The sequence below is a fragment of the Mastigoproctus giganteus genome, chromosome 5 (assembly GCF_048544385.1).
Source record: "Mastigoproctus giganteus isolate SK-2022 chromosome 5, ASM4854438v1, whole genome shotgun sequence".
Lineage (NCBI taxonomy): Eukaryota > Metazoa > Arthropoda > Arachnida > Uropygi > Thelyphonidae > Mastigoproctus > Mastigoproctus giganteus.
In genome coordinates, this window is record NC_143579.1 from 121,721,412 (window position 1) to 121,747,765 (window position 26,354).

General features: G+C 36.7%; 1 protein-coding gene across 3 annotated transcripts in view; it reads left to right on the plus strand.

The window, feature by feature from the left end:
• The window catches only part of LOC150085670 (cGMP-specific 3',5'-cyclic phosphodiesterase-like), a 575,777-nt gene that overhangs the window by 435,595 nt on the left and 113,828 nt on the right, over positions 1-26,354 (plus strand). For all 3 annotated transcript variants that reach the window (XM_090374174.1, XM_090374175.1, XM_090374176.1), the window contains exon 16: positions 4,361-4,461. In XM_090374174.1, coding sequence (XP_090230300.1) covers positions 4,361-4,461 — 101 coding nt within the window. The remainder of the gene's footprint in view (positions 1-4,360; positions 4,462-26,354) is intronic.

Here is a 26,354-nt window from a genome sequence, read left to right on the forward strand (position 1 = left end):
AGTACATTGCAGACTGTACATCTCCAAACAATCTTCTCCTACAAAAGCTTAATTATAAGAATTTTAAACTCTAATCAGTCGGAAAATATTTTCTAAAGAATATACAATTCAATCATGAAAATAATTAATTTCTCAAAATTCAAATCCTTTCTAGTCCCTTTGATGATTACTAATTTCAATGCATTTCTTTACATGCTTAAATTCCATTTGCAGTAAATCATGGTGAAACAAAATGAAACAACAACTCAACATAAGCATCAGTTAGAAAAAGCACGGAAAAAATATCATGAGAAGAAACCACAATGAATTTCACAGGAATTGAATGATTTGCATGATGCACATAAGTAAAAGAAGCATGAATCACAAAGGAAATGTAGGCGTACAGAATCACCAAATTCTCGCAATAAATGACAATGAACAGACTGCAAATCACTTAATCAAACACTTGGAGATTCATACCAAACAACATTTTCAAAGGAAAATAAATGTCTTCGCAGATTGGGTGTGCGATATTTGCTTGAAATTTGCTTCATACCAAACAACATTTTCAAAGGAAAATAAATGTCTTCGCAGATCGGGTGTGCGATATTTGCTTGAAAAGGTGCTATCCAAATCAAGTAAGTAACTGTCCCCTCGAAGCTGATAAAGCTCCAGATTATCTTTCTGTAGAACTCTTACAAAAGAATTTGTTAATTCTCTTTCATCGATGCAAGTCCATTTGTATGGGAAACTTCGACAGTTACCTTCAAAAGCTTACTGGGACAATTTGTATCCAGGAAATATCCCTCAGGAAATTATGGTTTTGTCACAATATGAGCAGATATTACTTTCACAAATCATTCCATTGTGAAAATTATCAAGTATAGTGGCATATTTGGACAGTATGGATTTAAAGGACAAGCTGTTCGATAACCATCCAGGATTAAGTAATACAGATTTCTAATCTGCCAAACAAGCAATGAATCTAGATCAATGCAATTTTTAAAATTTTATTACATGCAACATTAGAAATCAGCTATAAATGACATTTTCATTCAAGAGATCCTTGACTATTTTCAAGGATCTCTTGAAAGAATTAGAATGTTTATCATAGGTGGGGCTGGAACAGGGAAAACATTCATCTTGAATCTGATCAAAGAACAAAGTTTTAGGTGTTTTGGTGGAGAAAGGGTTGCTGTCAAGAGAAAAGGTTGCTGCTACACCACTTAATGTGGTGTAGCAGCAAGGTTGATTAATGGTTGAATTCTACCTCCAATGTTGAAGCTTCTGGTTCAAAAAGATGGAATAATCGTCAGTTTGCCAAATCCTCACTGGCAAATATTTGAGACAGATGCAGCTGCAATGGCGAAACACTCAATTTATAATCATCGATGAAATTTTCAATGGTTCCTCACGAATGTTATGCATGATTGAAAGATTAAAACTCTCTAGATTAAAACAGTTGTGTGATAGTCCTAAAATATTTGGTGGAATCAACATTTTACTTTTCGGTGATTTGATGCAATTACCGTCAATTAGAGGAAGAGCCGTCTATAATCAGCCTAAACAAATGGAACCAGCAACACATCTTTGGCAATTGTTGTCATTTTGTGAGTTGACACAAAACATGAGGCAACACGGAGATACAACATTTATCGATATGCTCAATGATTTACGTATTGGAGAAACGAAGAAGGAACATGTGAACATTTTACTTGGGAAAATAACTGATGGATGGCACCACAGGATTATTTTCATAAAAATTATTTTCTTTTTGTGGTGGGATTCAAATGGGGGTCTGCATGCTTTATGGGTAAATGCCCTAACCACTGGGCTAATAAGATATTTATTTACAACACTGAAAATGTGGTATTAGAATGTAATTCGAACGCAATTATTTTTAATAGTGCTTAATCAGCAAATTAATTATTGTTAATGAACAAATTTTAATAATGCTTAATCAACAAATTAATTATTTTTAATAAGATATTTATTTACAACACTGAAAATGTGGTATTAGAATGTAATTCGAACGCAATTATTTTTAATAGTGCTTAATCAGCAAATTAATTATTGTTAATGAACAAATTTTAATAATGCTTAATCAACAAATTAATTATTTTTAATAAAAAAATTTTAATAGTGCTTAATCAACAAATTAATACTGCTTAATCAACAAAATATTTGTTGTATTTCCCCAATTGAAAATATAAAGTGTGTATTTTTTAAATGTTCATAAATTTTAAGTAAATATTTTTAATTTCACATTAGTGCTTAATCAACAAATTAATTGTGCTTAATGAACAAAATAATATTTCTTCAATTAAAAATATAAAGCATGTTTTTTAAAAAGTATTCATGAATTTTAAGTAAATATTTGTTTAATTTCAATAAGAAACACAGATTTTAAGGTTGGTGTGGGGGGGGGTCTGGTGGGGGCTGTATGTGGGCTGCTCCTCCAGATATCTGGACTATTTTCTGCCGCCACCCCCAACAGTATAGTCTGATGGTGGGTATCGTAAGGTAAGGTGCCTGAAACATCACCTTAAATGTATATTGGTTTAGGTGATTAGCTTAATAAACTATATTATTAATTTTATATGGTATATGAGTGGTATTAATTATAGTAATAATCTTAATGGAAAACAACCACATAATGTCTTTCGCTAACTATATTTCTTTCTTAAATAATTGTCCTTAAATGCAAGAGGGTGAGGTTGAATGTTTACTATAATTAAATTTTAAGCCTTCATACCTACATTTTTCATTGAATAATCAATGCCCACACTCAGCATTACAAGGATGATTACCAGAATTTTATGGTCCAACTATCAGTACACCAACCTGTATTTCTACACTCAGTGTCATTAAGAGATTATGAATTACTGTACCTATCACCATGGTATATTTGTATAATTATAGATAGTGAAAACCTAACAGTACAATAAATAAGAAAAGATATTTTGTATTTGGGATAGAGAGAAAGTAGAAATTTGATATTAAATGTTATTACCATTATTATTAGCTATATGGTGCAAGGAAGCTTGAGGCTTATGCTGCACCAGCCAAAAAAAAATTTCTGAATTACCCTGAGAGAGAGAGAGAGAGAGAGAGAGAGAGAAACAAGAGTCAGAAGTAGAAGGGAATCACCAAGAAAGAGAAGAATGATAATATCCAGCTCAGGACCCTGGGTGTGCCAAGCCCATACTCACCAGATGTCAGCCCCTGGGGTAATTATAAAATATATTTTATTAATGGTGTGGGGCCTGGTGGCAAGTACCTCACTTGTACACCCCTAGTGCCCTCCCTGAGCACTGAGCTTGCTCAATCCATTCAAAACCTCAATCAATCAGATCGCCTTGTGGGTGCTTAGTCTCCAAACACTGCAATTTGCAGAAGTGAAACTTTGCTTGGTAAGAGCACCCCTTTATTCTCCTTGCTAATCTCATTGCCATTATCTGCACCTGTTCCAGCAAATCTACATCCTTCCTAAAATGAGACCTGAAGACCCTGAATCATATATAATGAGACCTGAAGGTCTTTGGGTCTCATTATATATGATTAATAATCACCTCCTTATCCCTGCGTCAAACCTAGAAAGACTTCAGTTCTGCAACTTACAGCATCTTCAGACTAGGCACATGCATGGAGATCTCATTGAGGTGTTTAAAGCCTTAAATGGATTGAGTAAGCTGAATGTTAATGGTATTCTTCCACTTGCTTAGACTACATATGAGGAGGCATAAATTCAAGTTGAGGAAAGATTGCAGGACAGGTGTGCAGAAGTTTGCCTTCAGCCAGTGGGTGGTTGATTGTTGGAGCAGGCTTCCATATGTTATTGTGGAAGTGAATGGGTTGAATAAATTCTAGGGAGAACTAGGCAAGTTCTTGGAAGGTATGGATGGATGGATGGATGAACTGTTTTTTTTTTTTTTTTTTTGACTGATACTATATAAGCTTGCTTTCTTGCATCATTTGCCACTACTTCTACTAATATTTCTTTTTCATTTAAAACATACTACTCTAAATATTATTCTAGTAAAATAGCTGAAATCAAAAGGTAAACAAGAATAGGGACATAGAAAAAAGAAACATGGGCCCATATGAAACAAGCTTAAATATAAAAAAGAGCCTTTGAAACAGAAAATGAGCAAATATCATATTTGGATGGATTCTTTGTGTAATATTAATTTAAATTAGATAGCTTAAGGCTGGCCACAATTTATTATGAAAGTATTTTCCCTCTGCTTTAATTAGTTCAAGCTGATAAAAAACAACTGTAAAGTTTCTGGACATTTTGTTTAAATTTATTCTGATTGTTTACAAATGAAAAATAAAGTCCCCTTTCTCCTCCTCATTTTAAATAGTTTTTTAATTGCAGGGAAACAATATATTTCAGTCTATTTCTCCAGAAGAATACAAGTATATCATATCTGTTATTGAGTCTGCTATTCTTTCAACAGATCTGGCTCTCTATTTTAAGTAAGTATAATATTTAATCATGCATAACAGGATGATTTGAAAGTTACTTCCGACTTAAAAAAAAAAAGTATTGTTGCGTTACTGTGGGACATAAGAGAGTTAATCAAAAAAACTGTTTGGCGATTTTAAACCATTTACTTGACACATTAAAATTTTAAGATAAGCGGCAGCAGCACCAGTGACAGTCTTTCTCAATCTGTACTTAAGGTGAAAGAAAGTACATTATACTGTCAGGTCACTCCCCTGATAATTTCCTTCAATATTTCAATAGAACTTATCTTTCTCTCTTAAACTGTTCTTTGAACCAGATAAAAAAAATACATGGGGAGAGGCAGGACTCCTTGCAGGACACAACTGCATGACAACTTCTAATCCATATATTAGGGAAATTAATGCCAAGCCAATTTTAGTATTTATTAATAAAATTAAATCATACCCCAGTGCTAAAAGGCCTTACATGTGGTAATGAATACAACTCTGTTGCAGTATTTTGTCCAAATGTTAAATATTTATATAAATAAAATATATATATTAAAATAAAAGGTATTACATAATACCATTACTCAAAAAGAAAGTATTAAACCTGTAATTGAATAAAGACTAAAGGGTTTCTTTCACAAACACCAATTAAACAGGTATTTTTATGAAGGAGAGATACATAAATGCATAAATTTGGTAAGCAATGATAAGTAATGAACATTGAATAAGCACTTATATACAATGAAATGAACAGTGATAGGCAATTTGTTTTTTTTTTTATTACCAGATAACAGTGTGTCATCTATTCCACTGGCCATTAATGCTCCTGGTCATAATATAATTCTATTCCTGGCCTTTTTTATTTAATTTTTTCCCCTTCTTTATTTAAATGTGACCATTTATTCCCATCCCACCCACCCAACCGTAAAAACCAATTAGGGGGAGAAAATTCTAGAAAAATGTTAGATGAAAAGATGATTAAGCAGAATAATAAATTTTAAACTGTTTTTTTTATCAGGTTATTACTGCAAAATATATCTATATTACTTATTTAACTTTAGTGAAACCCCATTTAAGTAATAGTGATTGAGATGTGGGAGGTTTTACCAACATTTCAAGGCAGTGTTAGGTGAGTCGAAAAACTGCTAGTTTGGAGGGATACACGGACTAATAGATTAACAGTAGCCACTGGCAGAGGTGAAAGTGATTCTTCCACTGCTTCCATTGGAATGAGCAGCAGCCTGGAAAACAAGATGCAGGGTATTTCAGAGACTGCTGGGAGTCATTTCGATACATGTAAACACATGGGTTGTGTTGCTAGGAGTTTGGAAAAAAATTTTATGAATTTCAGGTGTTGGTCAAAGCATCAAAGGCAGATATTGTTGGGATATCAGAGACTTGGTGTCACACAGATATAAGGAATGCAGAACTGGAATTAGGGGAGTACAATGTTACAGGGAGGATAGACAGAATAGGAAGGGAGGAGGGGGTTATGCTATTAGTTAAGAAACACATAAAATCCAAGGAAGTGCAGCCAGTCGACATCCCTGGACAGTGCAGTGTCGAGTCAGTTTGGTGTGACATAAGCACTGGGAGATCAAAGTTGAGAGTAGGAGTGTATTATAGGTCTAATGACTATAATCAGTGCTTTTTTTTGGGACGGTACGCAGCGTTAATAAAGGTGCCGGTACAGCGTACCGGCACCATTATTAACAGTGACGTGTGACATTTGCATGCAGTGCACTTCGAAATTTGTAATATTCCGTAAATTTTTTTCACATGTTTGCCTACTATTCAAATAAACTTAAAATTATTTAACTAAATTTGCATTTTTCACTGTCTATTGTTTAGATATTTTCTATATAAAACTGTATAACCATTTTTATAATTCTAAATTATTCAGTCAGACCTCTGTTTAATGATGTCCTTTTATAGCAAATTAGTTTGAATTCCCCTTGGAAGTTACATTTAAAATACTTTCCGTTGAGCAAAGAAAATTTTCATATAGTGAACGGAGAATTAACTCGGTATGCACTGTTCGCATTTCTGGCCTTCAGGCAATTTAGGCAATTAGTGCTGCTGTGTGAATAAGAGAGCTAAAGGGAATACCATTCTACAACTTGTGGTACCTGGTAAAACCTATTTGACCACCTGTCCCACATACGGAGAAGTTGCGCTGGTCAACAGTGAGCAGATCAAGGGATGAAAAAAAAATTCAAAGTTAGATTTCTTTATGCTGTTTTAGTTGACTTTCCAGGTGGGCCGTAGGTTGAACACCGCTGTGAATCAACTGTAAGTGCCCTGTTTGAGAATTAGGGAGCGTGATTTTCTTTTACCCCAAAAAATAATCATCTGTTCTTTCGTGGAAGTGGTTATCGACATTTTTCTGTAAATTTTACCTATCTCTGTTTACATGGTCACAGTACCTGAATATCCGAATGACACTGAAATTTTGGACAGTTTCAAAAAAAAAAAAAAGAAAGAAAGAAAGAAAAGAAAAAATTCAAATTTAAGAACTAATGACAACATCGATGATGAGAGAAGGAAAACAAGGACAAAGAAGGTATTAAACCTTTTAAATATGAATTGTTGCCATTTGGTGAAAATCAAGTTAGAAAATTGTCAATTACAGTTAAATGAAAGAGATGCAATTCGTGGATTTCGGGAATACCTAATTGAAAAGATGGTTTTGGAGGAATTGAAGCATTTAATGGATGCTCTGAGTACGATACCAATTTCATGGAGTCAATGTGAAAGGATTTTCACAAATGAATCTGATTGCCAGCCCAACAAGTGCTTCGTTGATGACAAAAACAGTTTCTTCACTACTGTTTCTTAAAATTGTAGGCTGCCGCTGACCTCCTTCGATCCAGCAAATATGTCGATTTGTGGCTGCTTCGGACAACAACCGACACACAAAGAGGAAGAAAAGAAGTCGGCATAAGGTGTTGGATGAGAACTTAATAAAAATTTGAATATTCTACAAAAAAACTTTATTATGGAATTATTTTTACTTATTATTTTTAGAGTCCATAGTCTAACGAAGGACCCTTATAATGTCACTCGGTTTTCTGTCTGTCTGTCCGTCTGTCACAGCATTGTATCTCTGGAACCACTCAACCTATTGACTCGAAATTTTGCATGGGTTTGTACATGGGTGTTATATGTGGGCCAATATAACACCATATTGATCGTTGTTGACAAAAATTTGTCTGAGAAATGGAGGGGTAAAATGTGGGGGGACAAAAAATGTCGACAACCTACAGCTTATTATATACCTTTGGAAGGAGCTCAATGAGTAGGTTTAAAACATAATTTTAAAATTAAAGATGGCGGTGCCAGACAGGAAAATATGAATTTTGATGTCCCCCCCCCCATTTCCGTCGTTAATGGAGTTAAAGTTTAAAAATCACATTAGCTATGCGTTATTCGATGCTTATCAAGGGGAAACTATTCCGATTGAAATATATCATTTACTTTTTGTGTTAAAAAAAATTATTGCACTTCGATAGTGCGCTTCTTTGTACTAAGTAACTCTCCTTTTTGTGACAAAAAGGTTGCTAAATAGTTAGTTAATAAATGGCCTCCATAGGCCGCGTGGTCAGGAGCGGGAGTAGCATACGCTCCTTGAGTAGACCTGGGTTCAAGCCCCTGACTGCTAAATACGGTTGATCTGCCAACCACCTTGGCAGATTATGGTCCATTTCTCTCAGCATGAATTGTTGAGGAGGCTTTCATCCTGCAGTGGGTTGATAATGGCTGCAGTTTTTTTTTTTTTTGTTTTTTTATTAATAAATGACCTTTATAGGCCATTTATAAATTTTGCAATGAGAAGTATTTTTTAAAAATTTTCGAAGCTGGAGTTGTCCCAGCAAGGAGGTACTCAGAGAGCCAGTGTTCAGGTGGCAGTGGTGGGTAGGCACCTGCATGGAGCCTTGCACGGCCTTCACCTGCCAGTCGCTTCTCTCCCAAGAGGTTAGTCGCTTCTCCCACCCTTGTCATTCACAATAACTGGAAAGACTCAAATAGACAACGTTTTCGTTAGTTCCTCAGTTTTAGGTCAAGCCGGGGCACAAGAAACTTTTTTTCAGTTACCATAAAACTCTCTATTTGAGATACTACACTAACGACCATTATTGACTACGGACCCTTCATCCTGAGTGTCTGGAACTCAGTAGTTGACCGATTTATTTACTTATTTTACTCACATTTTACTTATTTTTTTATATACTTGAATAATAAATTTATGCTTAATAAACTATGTTAATATACTAAATTTGCTGTTCTTATTCCAAATTACCACTAAAGTAACAATATTAGGGAGAAAAAAAAATTTTTGAGTACTTTTCATATATCCTTTTAATTTTCAATTTTTCCTGATAGCAAAGAATGAGTACAGGCACCTATTCTTTTACAAAAAAAGCACTGAATATAATAAAAAAAACTGTACAGGGAAATAGAGTGGGCCAGTAAATCAGAGAGTCTTATAATGGGGATTTTAATTTCCCGCATATATTGACTGGAATTTGTGGGTTAGTAGTAAGTAGTAGTGGCATGTGATGCAAGAAAGCAAGTGATGCAAGAAAGCAAGTGATGCAAGAAAGCAAGCTTATGTAGCATCAGCCAAAAAAAAAAAAAAATTTACAAAACAATTCCCTCTAAATGTTTGTCCAGTTCCTCCTTAAATTTATTTAACCTATCAATGACAGATGGAAGTTTGTTCTAACAATTAACCACCCGCTGGCTAAAGGCAAATTTCCGCACATTTATTCTACATCTGTCTTTCCTCAATTTGAATTTATGCCCCCTTAGGTTTGTAATCTGAATATAAGTGGAAGAATCCCATCAGAATTCAGCATGCTCAACCCATTCAAGGTCTTATACACCTCAATCAGATCAATTTGCAGATGCCTAGTCTCCAGCCGCTGCAATTTGCAGAATGGTAAGAGGATCACTCCATTCCCCTCACCAATCTTGTTGCCCTTCTCTATACACGCTCAAGCAAATCTACATCCTTCCTAAAACAAGGCCTCCAGACCTGTACGCAGTACTCAAGGCGTGGCCTGACCATTGCCTTATACAGAGGGACAATCACCTCCTTTTCCCTGCTAGCAAAATTCCTGTACATCATTGACAAAACCCCACGACCTGCCCTGGTAGCCTGTCTGCACTGCTCAGAAAATTTCATATCTGACTGCACAATTACTCCCAGGTCTTTTTCTTTTTCTACCACCTTAAGTGTAGTACCACATAGTTGATACATTTCCCTGGGTTTACTTCTACCCATATGCAGTACTTTGCATTTGTCAAGGTTAAACTTCAGTTGCCACTTCTCAGCCCATCTTCCCAAATTTTCTAGATCCTGTTGCAGTAGCACACTGCCATTACTGTCATTAACAACCCTTCTTACCTTTGTATCATCTGCAAACTTCAACACTATTTTTGGCAATGGCAATTGTATGTAAGATAAGCTGATGGGGATAACCTCTGGCTATGAATTTATCAGTGAGATATTGGATTTCGTTGTATAGGTTATTTTGTGAAGAGCTAAATTTTAGAGCATTGTAGATTTGGTTGTATAAGACGGCTTTTTTAGTGTTAAGGGGGTGATGTGAAGCGAAATGTAAGTATTTGCTGGTATGTGTGTTTTTCCTGAAAATTTTTGACTTAGTTTTGTGCCTGTTATGTAAATGGTGAGGTTGAGAAAACTGATCTTTTTTTTTTTTTTTTTTTTTATGAAAACCCAAAACACGAAAGGTATCAAAACCTATAGTACTTAGTACCGTGCATGGGTTGAAGGAGAAGTATGGGGGGGGGATGCCGGAAACTTTGCTCTAGAGACTAAACATGGGTTTCACCACTTCAAGCCTCCAATAAGCAAAGTGGTGGTATTTCACCGGTTGATGAAAGTCATCTACCACCTGATCTGGTGGTTTTGTCCAATTTCAAGGGTAAATTTAAGCCTGTCATGTACAGAATTAAGTTTTGAAAAGAGATTGTCGATGCTGGATCTATTCGACGTGACATCCCTCTATACCAATGTCATTATACCATTTACCCTACAAGCTCTACGTGATTTCCGAACAGCCGATGACACCTTAACAGAACGCACCTCTCTCTCTCCATAGACCACATCCTTGAACTCACTACACTTTTATTAGATGCCAGATACTTCAGAGTTAACAACAAAATTTTTCAACAAATATTTGGCTTACCGATGGGCTTAGGTATCTCGGGCCCCCTTGTCCGAAATTTACCTGGCAATCATCGAGAACCAAATTCTACACCCCTTTCCCTCTGAATTAAAATTATACATTCGCTACACTGACGACATCCTTGTAATAGGCAATATTTATGAGAGCTTCTTTGGACTCGGGGGAGGTACCCATAGATTGGAGATGTGCAAATGTGACCCCAATTCACAAAGGAGGATCAAAGGCTGACACAAGTAATTATTGACCTGTGAGTTTAACTTCTGTTCCAGGAAAATTAATGGAGGCACTGGTTAAAGAAGCACTGCAAGATCATCTAGACAAGACTTCAGTTATAGCTTGGACACAGCATGGTTTTGTTAAGGGGAAGTCTTGCCTGACCAATTTGATTGGATACTATGATGCAGTCACAGAAGAACTGGATGAAAGGAATAACTGAATAACTTTGATATTATATACTTGGATCTTAGAAAGGCTTTTGATACTGTTGCACATGGAAGACTGCTGCACAAATTGTAGCAGTGTGGCATTGGAGGCAAATTGCTGCTATGGATAAAGGGGTGGTTGAGGGGGAGAAGACAGAGAGTGGTAATCAATGGACACTGCTCATTGCGGATTAATGTTATTAGTGGAGTCCCTCAAGGTTCAGTGTTGGGTCCATTATTGTTTTCTGTATTTATAAATAATATTGATGATGGTATATCAAGCTTAATGTCCAAGTTTGCAGATGATACAAAGGTTGGCAGGGTTGTTAAGGACACTACTGATGCTATGCTGCTGCAACAGGATCTGGAAAGGTTGAGCAGATGGGCTGAGAGGTGGCAAATGAAGTTTAACATTGACAAATGTAAAGTACTACATATGGGGGAAACAGCAACCCCAGAGCAACATATCAACTCTGTGGTACTACACTGACAGTGGTAGAGAATGAAAAGCACCTGGGGGTAATTGTGCAGGCAGATGTGAAGTTCTCTGAGCAGTGCAGATGGGCTGCAAGAGTAGCTCATGGTGTCTTGTCAATGATATACAGGAATTTTTCTAGCAGGGATAAGGAGGTGATTATTCCCTTGTATAAGGCAATGGTCAGGCCACACCTTGAGTACTTGTATACAGGTCTGGAGGCCTCATTTCAAGAAGGATGTAGAGCTGCTGGAACGAGTACAGAGAAGGGCAACAAGATTAGGGAATGGAACAAATGGTTGTTCTTACGAAGAAAGGCTTAAGTTTTGCAAATTACAGTGTCTGGAGACTAGGCACCGGCAAGGTGATCTGATAGAGGTGTATAAGGCCTTGAATGGTTTGAGCATGCTCAATGCTGACGGGATTCTTCCTCTTGCTCAGAATAATCACATGAGAGGGCATAAATTCAAATTGAGGAAAGACAGATGTAGGATAGATGTGCGGAAATTTGCCTTTAGCTAGCGGGTAGTTGGTTGGTAGAACAGACTTCCAGTCCTTGTTGTGGAAGTTGATAGCCTAAATAAATTTAAGGCTCAGCTGGACAGGCATTTCGAACTAACGGAGGGGTGAAGTGGAAGTTTTTTTTTCTTTTTGGCTGATGCTGCATAAGCTTGCTTTCTTGCATCATATGCCTATGCTAATGTTGCTATGCTCAAAAATATAGCTCTTCACAAAATGACCTATACAACGAAATCCAATATCTCACTAATAAATTCATAGCCAGAGGGTACCCCCATCAGCTTATCTTATATACAATTGCCATCACCAAAAATAAAATTAATAACCTGATCACACATAACAATAATACAAACATCCGCATAGTCCTCCCCTATCACAGTGAACTAGTAGGACAGTTCGGCGTATATTCAATGATAGTGATATCTCTCTGGTCTTTCCCGCTTACAATAAACTTGGATCTTTCTTCAGCTCTTACAAAGACACACATAAATATCCTATCAGCGATCTTAATAATATAATATACCTTCTCAATTGCCAGCCAAACTGCGACACCTGCTCCATCGGAAGCACTACTACAAAATATAGCTCATCCAAATAGCCTTAGATGCTAATGCGCCATAAAACTCTAAAACAAACAAACAAACAAACAAAGCTCATCCAAAACCTCTAATACCCATGCATACTACCACCACTACAGTCTTACGACTAACCAAACCGTTACAGAACTCACAACTCAAGCTCAAACCCATAACCACACCCCTCTCATCGATTCTGCCATTTCTATTATTAAACTTAAATCCAGCTATAGGATTCTTCAATATGAAGCACTAGCCATTGAATGGTATCGACACCATTCCAATCTCAAAGTCTTAAACACTAAACTTCCTTCCAACCTTTCACCGATTTGGAACCTCTCACGGTTGAGGTTACCACATGTCAAAAAATGCATCACGAGAGTATAAATAATTTCTTAAATAACGCGCGTTCTCTACCCACTCAATCACCAACTGAAGACGTTGTAATTCAACGAAAGTCCCCATAATGACTATTGACCCACTACATTATTTATTTAATTTCAACTATTTTTCCCTGCTTTAATGACAACTAAGGATTAGATGTGTACACACCTGCTCCCTTGTGCTTATTCTTATTCCCGAAATAACACCTAATTTTTTCTCGTCCCTCCCTTAGTCTTTTTAACTCAACTATTCACCCTAAATATTAACCAACCCCTTTTAATTAAACCATGCAGATTTATTCAAGGTGAGTACCGCTTTTTTAAGCATTTGCTATTTCATTATTAGTCCATCTACACGGTATTTTAAGATATCTTAAGAATTGCTATGAGATATAATAAAATTAAGACTACTATCTCTGAATATATTTTGTTTGTATTTTTATTTTATTTTTTTTTATATTTATGTTAAAGAAAAATTTGATTGTTTTTGTGTTATCCGATTAAAATTACAGTATTAATTCAAGGGTATGATAAACATTCTGTTAAAAGACTTTTCTTTTTATTGTTACGAAGTGTTTGGAGTAAAAGTATAGTTTTTTTTTTTTCTTCTTTATTCCTTTGTGTTTCAGAGATTTCAAAATATATTAAAATAACTATAATTATTTATAATTCTTTTTTTTCATGGGGTAGGGGGTGGTGTACCCGAAAAAACTTTGCACAAAGGTTCCTCATAGTTATTCATTTGTTGGGGGTGGGTTGGAAAACTGTTAGCTCAGTGGGCAGGCAGGGGAATTGCAGATAGATTAACAGCTTTAGGCAAAATTTTCAAGGTCTGCTGGTCTCTTTCAATTAGCCATATGGTGCAAGGAAGCCTGAGGCTTATGCTACACCAACGAAAACAAAAAAAAAAATTCCATTCCCGAGTTACCCTGAGAGAGAGTTAGAAGTAGAAAGGAATCACCAAGAAAGAGAAGAATGATCTGGACCTTGGCACACCCAGGGTCCAGCTCAGGACCCTGGGTATGCCAAGTCCATACTCACTAGATGTGAGGCCCTGGGTTGATTCTCATGGAACAAGCAAATACATAGGCTATATTAGGATTACTAAGAATGTAAACTGGTGCATGTATATTTGAGTATAAACTAATGATAGGATCATAGTAAGTAAATTTTAATGTACTGGACAAGTAATCAAATTCAGATAATGTGGGGATATCAGAGACATATCACTCAGATGTAACAGATGCAGAATTTAAATATGAAAAGTAAAGTGTGTACAAACAGGATGGGGGAGACAGGAAATTAGCGCACTGAGAAAACAAAAATGACAATAAGAGTGTGTTATAGGCCATGACTATGATTAATACAATGAACAACTGTAGAGACAAATACAGTGGACCAGTCAACCAGAATGTTTGACTGGTCATATAATGGGGACTTCAACTTTTTGTTTTTTTTATTTGACTTTTGGGATTTATTGGATGACTCTTTCTACACCAGCATATTACTGAGACAACAAGAGAGAGAAACACTCTTGATTTGATTATCAGCAACAGCCAATCATGAATTAATATTAAGAATCTGCAGATAAAAGACCCACTAAGTGGCAGTGATCACAATGAGTTACTTAAAAATGTAACTACATTAAGTCCCCAATAGATGTAAAAGATACTTTCCAGGACTTCTAATGTAAGTTGAGTACGTAACTCGGGAATGACTAATAAATTATTGCTACTATATCACTGATATGCCAAAATTAGAAAAACCACATAATACCCCCAGAAGAATGAAGAAAAAAAATAGTTATATATTTTTAACTTAATTAGTTATATATATAGAAAACTAGTTATATATTTTTAATTAGTTTGATTAAAAACTTTATTTGGGGATAGCGGTGAAATAGCCAGAGTGACACATGAGAAAATAAAACATAAAAGGAAGAAAAAGTGCATGTTATTGTACTGTAAAAACTGTTATGTGTTTTGTAGCCTTGGTTATTATAGTTGACTTCATTGGTGCCGATCCCTTCACCGCTTCTCGTATTCTGTGTTTGTCCTTTATTATTGTGTTCACTGACAAATCTAACAATACTTGTTAATGTTTGACCACTTTTATACATCCTTATTATTTTAATCCAAATTGATTGCTTTCCTTTTCTTGGTAGATTTACTAGTAAATCTACCAAGAAAATAGTTATATATTTTTAACTTAATTAGTTATATATATAGAAAACTAGTTATATATTTTTAATTAGTTTGATTAAAAACTTTATCTGGGGATAGCGGTGAAATAGCCAGAGTGACACATGAGAAAATAGCCTGTCCAAGCCCTGTTCAGAAATTACTTGCAGGGCCCTGTTTGTTATTTCCTTACTTCCAGAAGTTAAAAACAATACAGATATTATTGAGAGTATAACATAAAAATTACATTTTTAAACAACATTCTATGTTCAATCAAACAAAACATACACATTGAGAATGAAGTTTACACTCTACTTGTAGCAATTTTCAAGTTGACTCACACAAGTGCTCTTGGAGTGACGATAATGTGGTTAACTACTGTTGCCAGCCCTCACCACTGTCACTTATTAGTCGGCACCACGATAATAGTCAAAATGAAATTTTCTGTAAAGAACTTCACGGGGTTAAGGCAGAATCACCCATCGTCTCACTATCACCTCATGCGAGCTCACATTTTACTAAACCAATAATCTGGAGATCACTACCATAAAACAATAAAAACAATTTACAGTTTCCGGTTTATTGAGCTACTGTTAGTGCAATTTGTTATAAATGGGTAGTAAACTCGCACTTATTGCATTTGTGATAATACTGATAGCTGGAATTCTGTGGATTTTTACGTTATCATGGTGAGTATGCGTGTCCCCTTCACTGAAATCTTCAGTCATATAAAAAAAAAAAACATAAATTTTCGGAAACTTGTATTCATTCTTATTTTTTAAGCTTCGTAAACTTGTTACTCCTATTCACTTGTGCAATATTTGCATGCAATGTTCATCGTTATAGACTGCTTATTTTTTTTTTACTGTTTTAAATTTTACAAACCTAAAAAAAAAACAAAAAACAATTAAGTGAAAAAAAATTTACATAACTTTGGCTTATGTAAGTCAGGGACTTACTGTACTGTCAAAGGCTGGGTGTTTACTTTTTGTAAAGGTGACTACAGCTGTCTCAGGCAGTTTTTAAATTCTATGCTGTGGGACCAACTGAAGTTACCTACAGAAATTTTAAATGGGAAGTATTTAGGGATTATAGAAACTACTAGGCTTTTTATACCCATTAAGAGATGCTGTTCAAAGGTTAGAACTAAATGGATGTCACATGAATATTGATGAAATTTATGGCAAAAAAGAATGCATGGGATTCATATAAATTATCAGGGGATAGAGAATATTACAGAAGATATAGCCTGCAATCAAGTCACAAAGTAGGTTAGGCAAGCTAAGGCAGATTACGAAAAGTCTCTGGAAAAGAATGAAAAGATGAAAAGAAAAGAAGCAAAGACTTCTATACTAATGTAAACAGTAGTAGGAAGGGATGAATCACATTGGTTCCCTGTAGATATAAATGGGTTAGTTGTTGGTAATCATGCTCAGATTACTGAAAACCTGAAAACATATTTTGCATCTACGTTTACACGTGAGGATTTTTTAAGGAATGGATATGCAAGAAAACTGAGAAAAGCGGAAGAGAAATTGTTTATAGGAATGCAGATAAAGTCTAGATAGGAATGTGGTTAAAATATGGATTTGTTCAGGGATGATCATGTGACCAATCTAATTGGATACTATGATGCAGTAACAAACCAACTGGATGCAATAAATAATTTTAACGTCATATGCTTATATTTAAATATCTCTCTATAATATCTATAATAACTCTCATCAAGCTCTCAGCTGCTCACCTCAACACCAGAGCTTGAACATCAGACAACACAGTGGCAGTCCCCAAGGCAGAATGTGCTGCCCCCACAGGAGCTAGTTGTTATCAGTGACTCTATTGTCAGGGAAACTGGAAATATATTGTGCAAAAAGAATAGGTGGAATAGGCCCAGGGTATGTCTGCCAGGGGCAACAGTTTATGACATTGTAGAGCACATACATCTTTTAAGGTCACAAAAGGTGGTATTGTTGTACACGTTGGCACTAATGACATTAAGAGTAGGAGATCTGTTGAATTACTTAACAAGTACAGGGCACTGTTGAAAAAAAAAGTTATGAGTTAGAGTTAAATTTGAAGGTGTCTGCAATTCTGCCCAGACACAATATTAGGGAGTATATGATGAGAGTCTTGTCAATCAGTTCGGCCTGGGAGAGATTGTGCAACGCTCATGGAGTAGAATATTTCTCAGTGTGGCCTGTTCTTGTTACCAGGAGAGACTGCTTTTACAGAGATGGGATTCACTTAAATAGAAAGAGTGCAAGAATATTTGCTGTGCTATTCAGGCAGCATTAGGTGGGTCGGAAAACTGCTAAAAGATTAGTCTGATTAGCCAGGGATATTAGTCTGTGTATCCCTGGGGATACACATCCTAATAGATTAACAATAGCCACAGAGGTGAAAATGACTTGCACTGCTTCTATTGGAATGAACAGCAGCCTAGAAAGCAAGGTGCTGGGAATTTCAAGAACTGTCGGGGTCATCATGGAACAAGTAAATACGTGGGCCGTGTTCAGGTAACTAAGAGTAAAAACAGATGCATGTATACTTACATGTATACCAACACTAGGCATACAGTAAATAAATTCAATGAATTTGACATGCTGGTCAAGATACTGAAGGTGGATATCATTGGGATATCAGAGACATGGTGGCACAGAGATATAAGGAATGCAGAATTTGAATTTGGGGAGTATAATGTGTATAGAAAGGACAAAATATTCAGAGTATTTTTGTTTTCAGGCAGTGTCTCCAGCGTTTCCCCTATATGCTGTGGTTTCGTCTGTAAGGCATATGCCAAAGCTGGTGGTGTGTATGGTTCTGTTGAATGTTGAGTGCTGGCACTTTGCAGCCAGTGGGTGTGGGACCAGGTGTCCCCACACCCCCTGACCCCCATTACTTGCCATGAGGAGGCATGCCAGGGACTGTACAAGACTTATTGGAGCTTTCAGGGATTACTTAAAAACCCCAAGGGTACTTTTGAGAACTGAAACAAGAATAAGTGGGAGAAAGAGAGGGAGGGAAAGGGAAAAAGATGATAGAAAGTTAAGGAGAAGGAAGAGACTTCCCTGGAAAAGATAAATTAGGTGTTTAGGAAAGATAACAGAAAAGAGGACGACCAGCAAACAAACTTGGTTAAACAAACCTTATGTTAACCGAGTATTCATAACAAAACTTATGCTATGGATAAAAAAGTATGTTAAACCATGAATAACATACAATAGAAAATTCTTTTCTATGTCAGTGCATTTAAAATATTAGTCAAACAGTTAAGAATCTTGTAGAAAAGCACCATAATGACTATAGTCAATAGTTAAAGAATATACAATTTCATTAGTAACAAGAAGAGATGATTGAAGGAAACCAACACAACTGTCATTGACCATTATGACAAAATATATACATCAGGTAGTTAAATAACTAAGACATCTAGAAAAGAACAGAACTAGGACAGAGAGGATAGGAAGACAGCAGGGATTATTCTGTTAATTAGGGCACTCATTAAATGTAATGTAGTTTATCCAGTTTACACAAGTGGCCAGTACAATGTTCAGTCAGTTTGGTGTGACTTAAGAACTGTTAAAGCAAAAATGAGGGTAGGCGTGTTTTATAAGCCTAATGACTGATAAGTACAAATGAACAACTGTACAGAGAAATAGGTTGGGCCAGTTAATCAGAATGTATTATAATGGGAGATTTTAACCTTCCAGATATTGACTGGAACTTGTGGGCAAGACTTTTGTGAATTTATTGGAGGATTATTTTCTATAGTAGCATGTTCAAGAGGCAACCAGTGGGAGCAGTACTCTTGATCTGATTATCAACAGTGATTAATCATGGAATCAGAATCTGCAGATAAAGGAACCACTAAGTGGGAGTGATCACAGTGTATCGATGTGAGATTTACTTAGAGATGTAACTGCCATCAGTGGTAAAGGGAAGGGTTTTTGTTTTCGTAAAGGTGACTATTGTGGTCTCACACAATTTGTAAATTCTATACAGTGGGACCAACTGATGATATTATCCCATAAACTAATGCTTTCCATTTTAGAATTTGCTGTTGCCAATAGCAAATTCAAGCCAACAGCTAATTTAAAACATCAGGAAGGGGGTGGATAAACATACTAAGACTGAGGCAGTATGGATGGTGTACCCATAAGTTATCAACTTTATTGATTTCTACTGCCACTACCAATAACATGTATCATCTGTAGAAAGCCAACACGAGAACCACGGAAAACTTCGGGAACCTTACCAGAAAAAATGGTTTCCTGCTATTGTTTCTCTCTGCATTCTTGTAAACAGTTGGTGTATGTTATCAGTAATGGCAGTAGAAGTCAATAACAATGTATTGATTGGTTTTTTCTTGTTATTAAAAGCAGATTATTGGAGTTCATGAGTGTAATGCCTTCGCAGCTGAAATTCACCTCCAGACTGCCTCAGTCTTAGGGTGAGGCAGTCTGGAGGTGATATCAGATGAACTAATGAGACTTATGGCCATGAAGAAATACATAGAATGCATATAAATTATCAGGCAACACAGAAGGCTATGGTTGATAAAAGCTTCTCTGTAATCAGGTCACAAAAGAGGTTAGGCTAGTAAAAGTGGATTAAAAGAAGTCTTTGGCAAAGGATGCAAAGAAAAACAGCAAAGACTTCTTTACTTATGTAAACTATAAGGAAGAGGCTAAATCATATTGATCCACTTGATATCAATGGTTCTACTGTTGATGACCCTGCTCAGGTAGTTGACAAACTGAATAAGTATTTTGCATCTATCTCCACAGATGAGGAATTCTGTAGGGAAATGGAAACCAGAAGTTTATGAAGTTCTAACATGGAGCTAAATGATTTTGTAATAACTGAGAGCAAAGTAGAGGATAAATTATTAAAGTTAAACATAAGAAAGGCAGATGATGTGTATGAGATCTGTCCACTTATATTAAAGAGAAGGCAACAGAGGAAGTAAGCAAATCTTTAGCCATAACTATGAGAGCATCCTTATATTCAGGGGAGAACCCCACAGACTGGAGATCTGTGAATGTATCTCCAATTCACAAAGGAGAGATCAGCAGTTGACACAAGTAATTTCAGTTAAACCTGTTGGTTTAACTTCTATTCCGGGAAAAATAATGGAATCATTTATTAAAAAAGTATGCAGGAAAATATAACAAGACTGCAGATATATATCAGACATAGCATGGGTTTGTTATAGGGAAATTTTAGCTGACCAATTTGATTGGATACATGATGTGTCACAAAGGAACTGGGTGCAAAAAATAATTTTGATATCATGTACTTTGATATCAAAAAGCTTTTGATACTGTTGCACATAAAAGAGTCCTATACAGATTGGAGCAGTATGGCATTATGGGCAAGTTGCTGCTATGGATTAAGGACTAGTTGATTGGGAGAAGTCAGAGTGATAATCAATAGGCACTGCTCTTCCTGGAGTTAGGTTATTAGTGGAGTCCCCAGGTGGGACCATTGTTGTTTTCTTTAGTTATCAATGATGTTGATGAAGGTATGTCAGTTTAATATTCAAGCGTACATATGATACAAATGTTGGTAGGGTTAAGGTTGTTAATGACAGTATGCTGCTGCGACAGGATCTATACAAGTGGAAAGATTGGCTGAGAGTTGGCAACTGAAGTTCAACATTGACAAATACAAAGGATACTATGATGTGGTTACAAAGGAACTGGATGCAAAAAATAATTTTGATATCATATACTTGGATTTCAGGAAAGCTTTTGATACTGTTGCACATGGAAGACTGCTGTACAAATTGGAGAGGTATGGCATTAAGGGCAAGTTGCTGCAATGGATAAAGGGATGCTTGAGTGGGAGACAGCAGAGAGTGGTAATAAATGAACACTTCTCTATGTGGACTAATGTTATTAGTAGAGTCCCCCAGGGTTTGGCACTGGGCCCATTGTTGTTTTGTGTATTTATCAGTGATATATCGATGAAGGTATATCAGGTTTAATGTGCAAGTTTGCAGATGGAACAAAGGTTGGCAGGGTTGTTAAAGACAGTATGCTACTGCAACAGGATCTAGAAAAGTTTGACAGATAGGCTGAGAAGCGGCATTTGAAGTATAACATTGACAAATGCAAAGTACTGCATATGGGTAGCAGTAACCCAAGAGAAATGTACCAACTGTGTGGTACTACACTCAAGGAGGTGGAGAATGAAAAAGACCTGGGGGGGGTAATTGTGCAGTGAGATATGAAGTTTGCTGAGCAGTGCAGATGGGCTGCCAGAGCAGGTCATGAAGTTTTGTCAATGATATATGGGAATTTTGCTAGCAGAGACAAGAAGGTGGTTATCACTTTGTATAAGGCAATGGTCAGGCCACACCGTGAGTACTATGTACAGTATTCAAGGTGTGGAAGCCTCATTTTAGGAAGGATGTAGAGTTGCTAGAACAAGTAGAGAGAAGGACAACAAGATTAGTGAGAGGAACAAAGGGGTGTGCTTATGAAGAAAGGCTTAAGCTCTGCAAATTGTAGCATCTGAAGACTAAGCACCTGCGATGTGATCTGATCAAAGTGTATAAGGGTTTGAATGATTTGAGCAGGCTCAATGTTGACGGGATAATTCTGCTTGCTCAGATTAAGACCCTGAGGGAGCATAGATTGAAATTGAGGAAAGACAGTTGTAGAATACATGTGCAGAAATTTGCCTTTAGCCAGCGGGTAGTTGATTGCTGGAACAGACTTCCATCTGTTGTTGTGGAAGTTGATAGCTTAAATAAATTTAAAGCTGAACTAGACAAACATTTGGAGTGACCAGATGGGTGAAATGGGAAGGGTTTTTTTTTTTTTTTTTTTTTTTGGCCGATGCTGTATAATCTTGCTTTCTTGCATCCTAAGCATCAACTAATGCTAATGTAAAAGACTTGGGGATAATTGTGCAGTCAAATATGAAGTTTTCAGAGCAATGCAGACAGGCTGCTAGAGCAGGCAATGGGGTCTTGTTAATGGTATACAGGAACTTTGCTAGCAGAAATAAGGATGTGATTGTCCCCTTGTATTAGGCAATGGTCAAGCCACACCTTGAATACTGCATTCAAGTCTGGAGGCCTCGTTTTAGGATGGATCTAGCGTAGTAGTAGTAGTGGCATGTGATGCAAGAAAGCAAGTGTATGAGCTTATGCAGCATCAGCCAAAAAAAATAAATAAAAATTCACACAACCATTCCGTCCAAATGGCTGTCCAGTTCCTCCTTAAATTTATTTAACCTATTAACTTCCACAATGACAGATGGAAGTTTGTTCCAGAAATTAACCACTCGCTGGCTAAAGGCAAATTCCCGCACATCTATTCTACATCTGTCTTTCCTTAATTTGAATTTATGCCCCCTTAGGTTCGTAATCTGAACAAGTAGAATCCCATCAGAATTCAGCGTGCTCAACCCATTCAAGACCTTATACACCTCAATCAGATCACCGCGCAGGTGCCTAGTCTCTGGCCATTGCAATATGCAGAACTTAAGCCTCTCTTGGTAAGAGGATCCCTTCATTCCCCTCACCAATCTTGTTGCCCTTCTCTGTACACACTCAAGCAAATCTACATCCTTCCTGAAATGAGGCCTCCAGATCTGTATTCAATACTCAAGGCATGGCCTGACCATTGCCTTATACAGAGGGACAATCACCTCCTTTTTCCTGCTAGCAAAATTCCTATATATCATTGACAAAACCCCATGGCCTGCCCTGGCAGCCTGTCTGCATTGCTCAGAAAACTTCATATCTGACTGCACAATTACTCCCTGGTCTTTTTCATTTTCTACAACCTTAAGTGTAGTACCACACAGTTGGTACGTTTCTCTGGGAGTTACTTCTACTCGGGTGCCTCTGTAGCCGGGTGGGAAGGATCAGCAGTGCATAGCACACACACTTCTTGATTAGACCAGGGTTTGAGCTCGTTGCCACCAAATACGGAGGATGCAGAAAGGTCAGGGAATGACCACCGCATATCCCGGAGCAATATGGCCTTAGTTGCTAATGCTCCTAAAAACCAAATAACAAACAAACAAACAATACTTCTACTCATATGCAGTACTTTGCATTTGTCAAGGTTAAACTTCAGTTGCCACTTCTCAGCCTATCTGCCCAAATTTTCTAGATCCTGTTGCAGTAGCACACTGCCATTACTGTCATTAACAACCCTGCTAACATTTGTATCATCTGCAAACTTTGACACTAAGCCTGATATACCTTCATCGATATCATTGATAAATATACAAAACAGCAGTGGACCCAACACTGAACCCTGTGGGACTCCACTAATAACATTAGTCCACGAAGAGCAGCACCCATTGTTTACCACCCTCTGTCTTCACCCACTCAACCATCCTTTTATCCATTGTAGCAACTTACCCTTAATACCATTCTGCTCCAATTTGTACAATAGTCTTCCATGCACAACAGTGTCAAAAGCTTTCCTGAAATCCAAGTATATGATATCAAAATTATTTTTTGCATCCAGGTCCTTTATAACCACATCATAATAATCAATAAAATTTGTCAGACAAGACTTTCCTTTAACAAACCCATGCTGTGTCTGAGTTATTGCTGCAGTCTTGTCTAGATGATCCTGCAATGCATCTTTAACCAGTGACTCCATTATTTTACCCGGAACAGAAGTTAAGCTAACTGGTCTGTAATTACTCGTGTCACCCTGTGATTCCCCCTTTCTGAATTAGTTGCTGGAACGAGTACGGAGAAGGGCAACAAGATTGGTGAGAGTAACAAAGGTGTGCTCTTTCCAAGAAAGGCTTAAATTCTGCAAATTGCTTTGTCTGGAGACTATGCACCTGTGATCTGTTTGAGGTGTATAAGGCTTTGAATGGTTTGAGCAAGTTCAGTGCTGATGGGATTGTTCCGCTTGCTCAGATTGCATACTTGAGGAGGCAGAAATCCAGGGAGAACTGGACAAATTTTTTGGAGTGAATGGATAGGTGAAATGGGAAGGTTTTTTTTTTTCCTTTTGGCTGATGCTGTTTAAGCTTGCTTTCTTGCACCATATGCCACTAATAATGCTAATGCTAATTACTTGAAAAAATTATAATTATAATATCCAAACAAGCCATAATTGACTTGTTTAGGTCATTGAAACTTATTATCTAATATGTAATAATCCTTATTGCTTTCATTAAAACAGGCCCTCCTTTGATCTGATATTCAAGGCTGAGGCTGCAATTGATAGCCTAAATAAGTTTAAGGCTCAGCTGGACAGGTATTTTGAACGAACAGAGGGGTGAAATGGAAGTGGTTTTTTTTTTTTTTTTTTTTGGCTGATGCTGCATAAGCTTGCTTTCTTGCATCAAATGCCTCTACTAATGCTAATGCTAATTCACAATGCCTTTTGTGTAAAACAAACACCTTGTTATGGTTTCCATAGATATTGAGAAGGCATTTGATACTAACTGGTGTCATGGCATTTTCAGTGACCTTTGTGCTCTTGGTCTACCAGGCAACCTGCCTACATTCATTATGAACCTGTTCCAGAATCATTCGTTCCAAATTCAATATCAAAACTCGCTTTCTACAACATTTTTTCAAGAAGGAGGAGTCTGTGCTGAGTGCAACCCTTTTTTCCCCTTAGAATTGATTCCATCACAAAAGAACTTCCAAATACTGTTGAAACCGACCTTTATGCTGATGATCTCTATTTCTTACCATTCTCAGATCCATTGAACAGCAATTGCTAATATCCCTGAATAAAGTCCAGAGGTGGGCAGCATTTGTTGGTGCCCACCACTGGACTTCAGATGTAAAACCATTCCAGTGACTAATAACACCAGATTCTTGGGATTAGTCATTACAGCAAGTTAAATTTCTTTGAGCACATTACATTTGTACATACTATCTGTCTCAAAAAGTTGAATATACTAAGAGCTTTATCTACACTGGCTGGACCCTATACAGTGCACATTGTGGATTGCACTTGGTGCTTTCACAACATCTCTGGCCTATATTTTATATATTGAAGCTCATTCATGAGCCCCCTCTGTACCTCTGCAGAAAAACACTGCTATTACTTAAATATTCAGCTAAAATACAAAGTTGTTGCCTGCATCCTATTGAGCCATACCTCTTTAATCCACCACTGCAAAATCTCTCTAGAAATAAACCTAGTAAAATAAGTCCAGCAGTCCCATGCCTTCTGGAACTAGCACAGAGCTGGAATGTTCCTATTTTCAAAAGGCAACAAGTAATGAATTACTCTCAACCACCTTAGACTCAGTTTAGTTGAGGAGGGTCCTCAACTAAACTGTGATATTCAGTTGGATTATCATCTCTCTTATCTCTAGAAACAAATGTTCAGTATATTCAATAGGACACCATAGGCCTTCCTTTCTGCTTATCTAAGTGTCCGCCAATATTGTAACTGCCAAATTTCTTTCTTGTTATACTGTTTTTAATTCAACATCTCCAAGTAGATAAGTTATTTTAGGGTTACTATTCTCCAAGTGTGAGACTATGCATTTTGCTGTATTAAAACACAGGTGCCACTTTTGTGACCATCCTTGAAGCCTATCCAAGTCACCATGAAATATTGCTGCTCAGCACTGATCATTAACTACTCACTCAATTTTCACATTACAACTCTTTCTCTTCATCACTGTCATATATGAAAATCAAATAAGTGGTCTCACAACCAATTCTCTGTGGGGAGGACTGCACTTAATCATCAACCATTAATCACAATCCCCTTATTCCTGCTCTGCAGTGATCCTGCAATCCATCTTCAAATCTTGCCCATGATCTCAACAATGTTCCAGCTTATATACTAACTTCTCATGCTCAACTGAGTCAAATGCTTTACTGAAATCCAAATAAACAATGTAAAAATTATTTCCTACACCCAATTTAGGCGTAACTCTCAAAATAGCTAACCAAGTTAGTTAAACAAGATTTTCCCTTAAAAAAAGCAACAAAAATAATAAAAATAAATAAAAAATTACAAAATAAATTGATATTCCTCCAGACATTTATATCTCAGTGTCCCTGTATTTTATCTTTATTATTGCCTCAATGATTATAAATATTGCCTCAATTTGCCTCTTTCAGTGACAAAACTCTAAATTCTGCTCTCCACAATAATTCTAAGCAGTCCTAAGTGTTCTAAACAA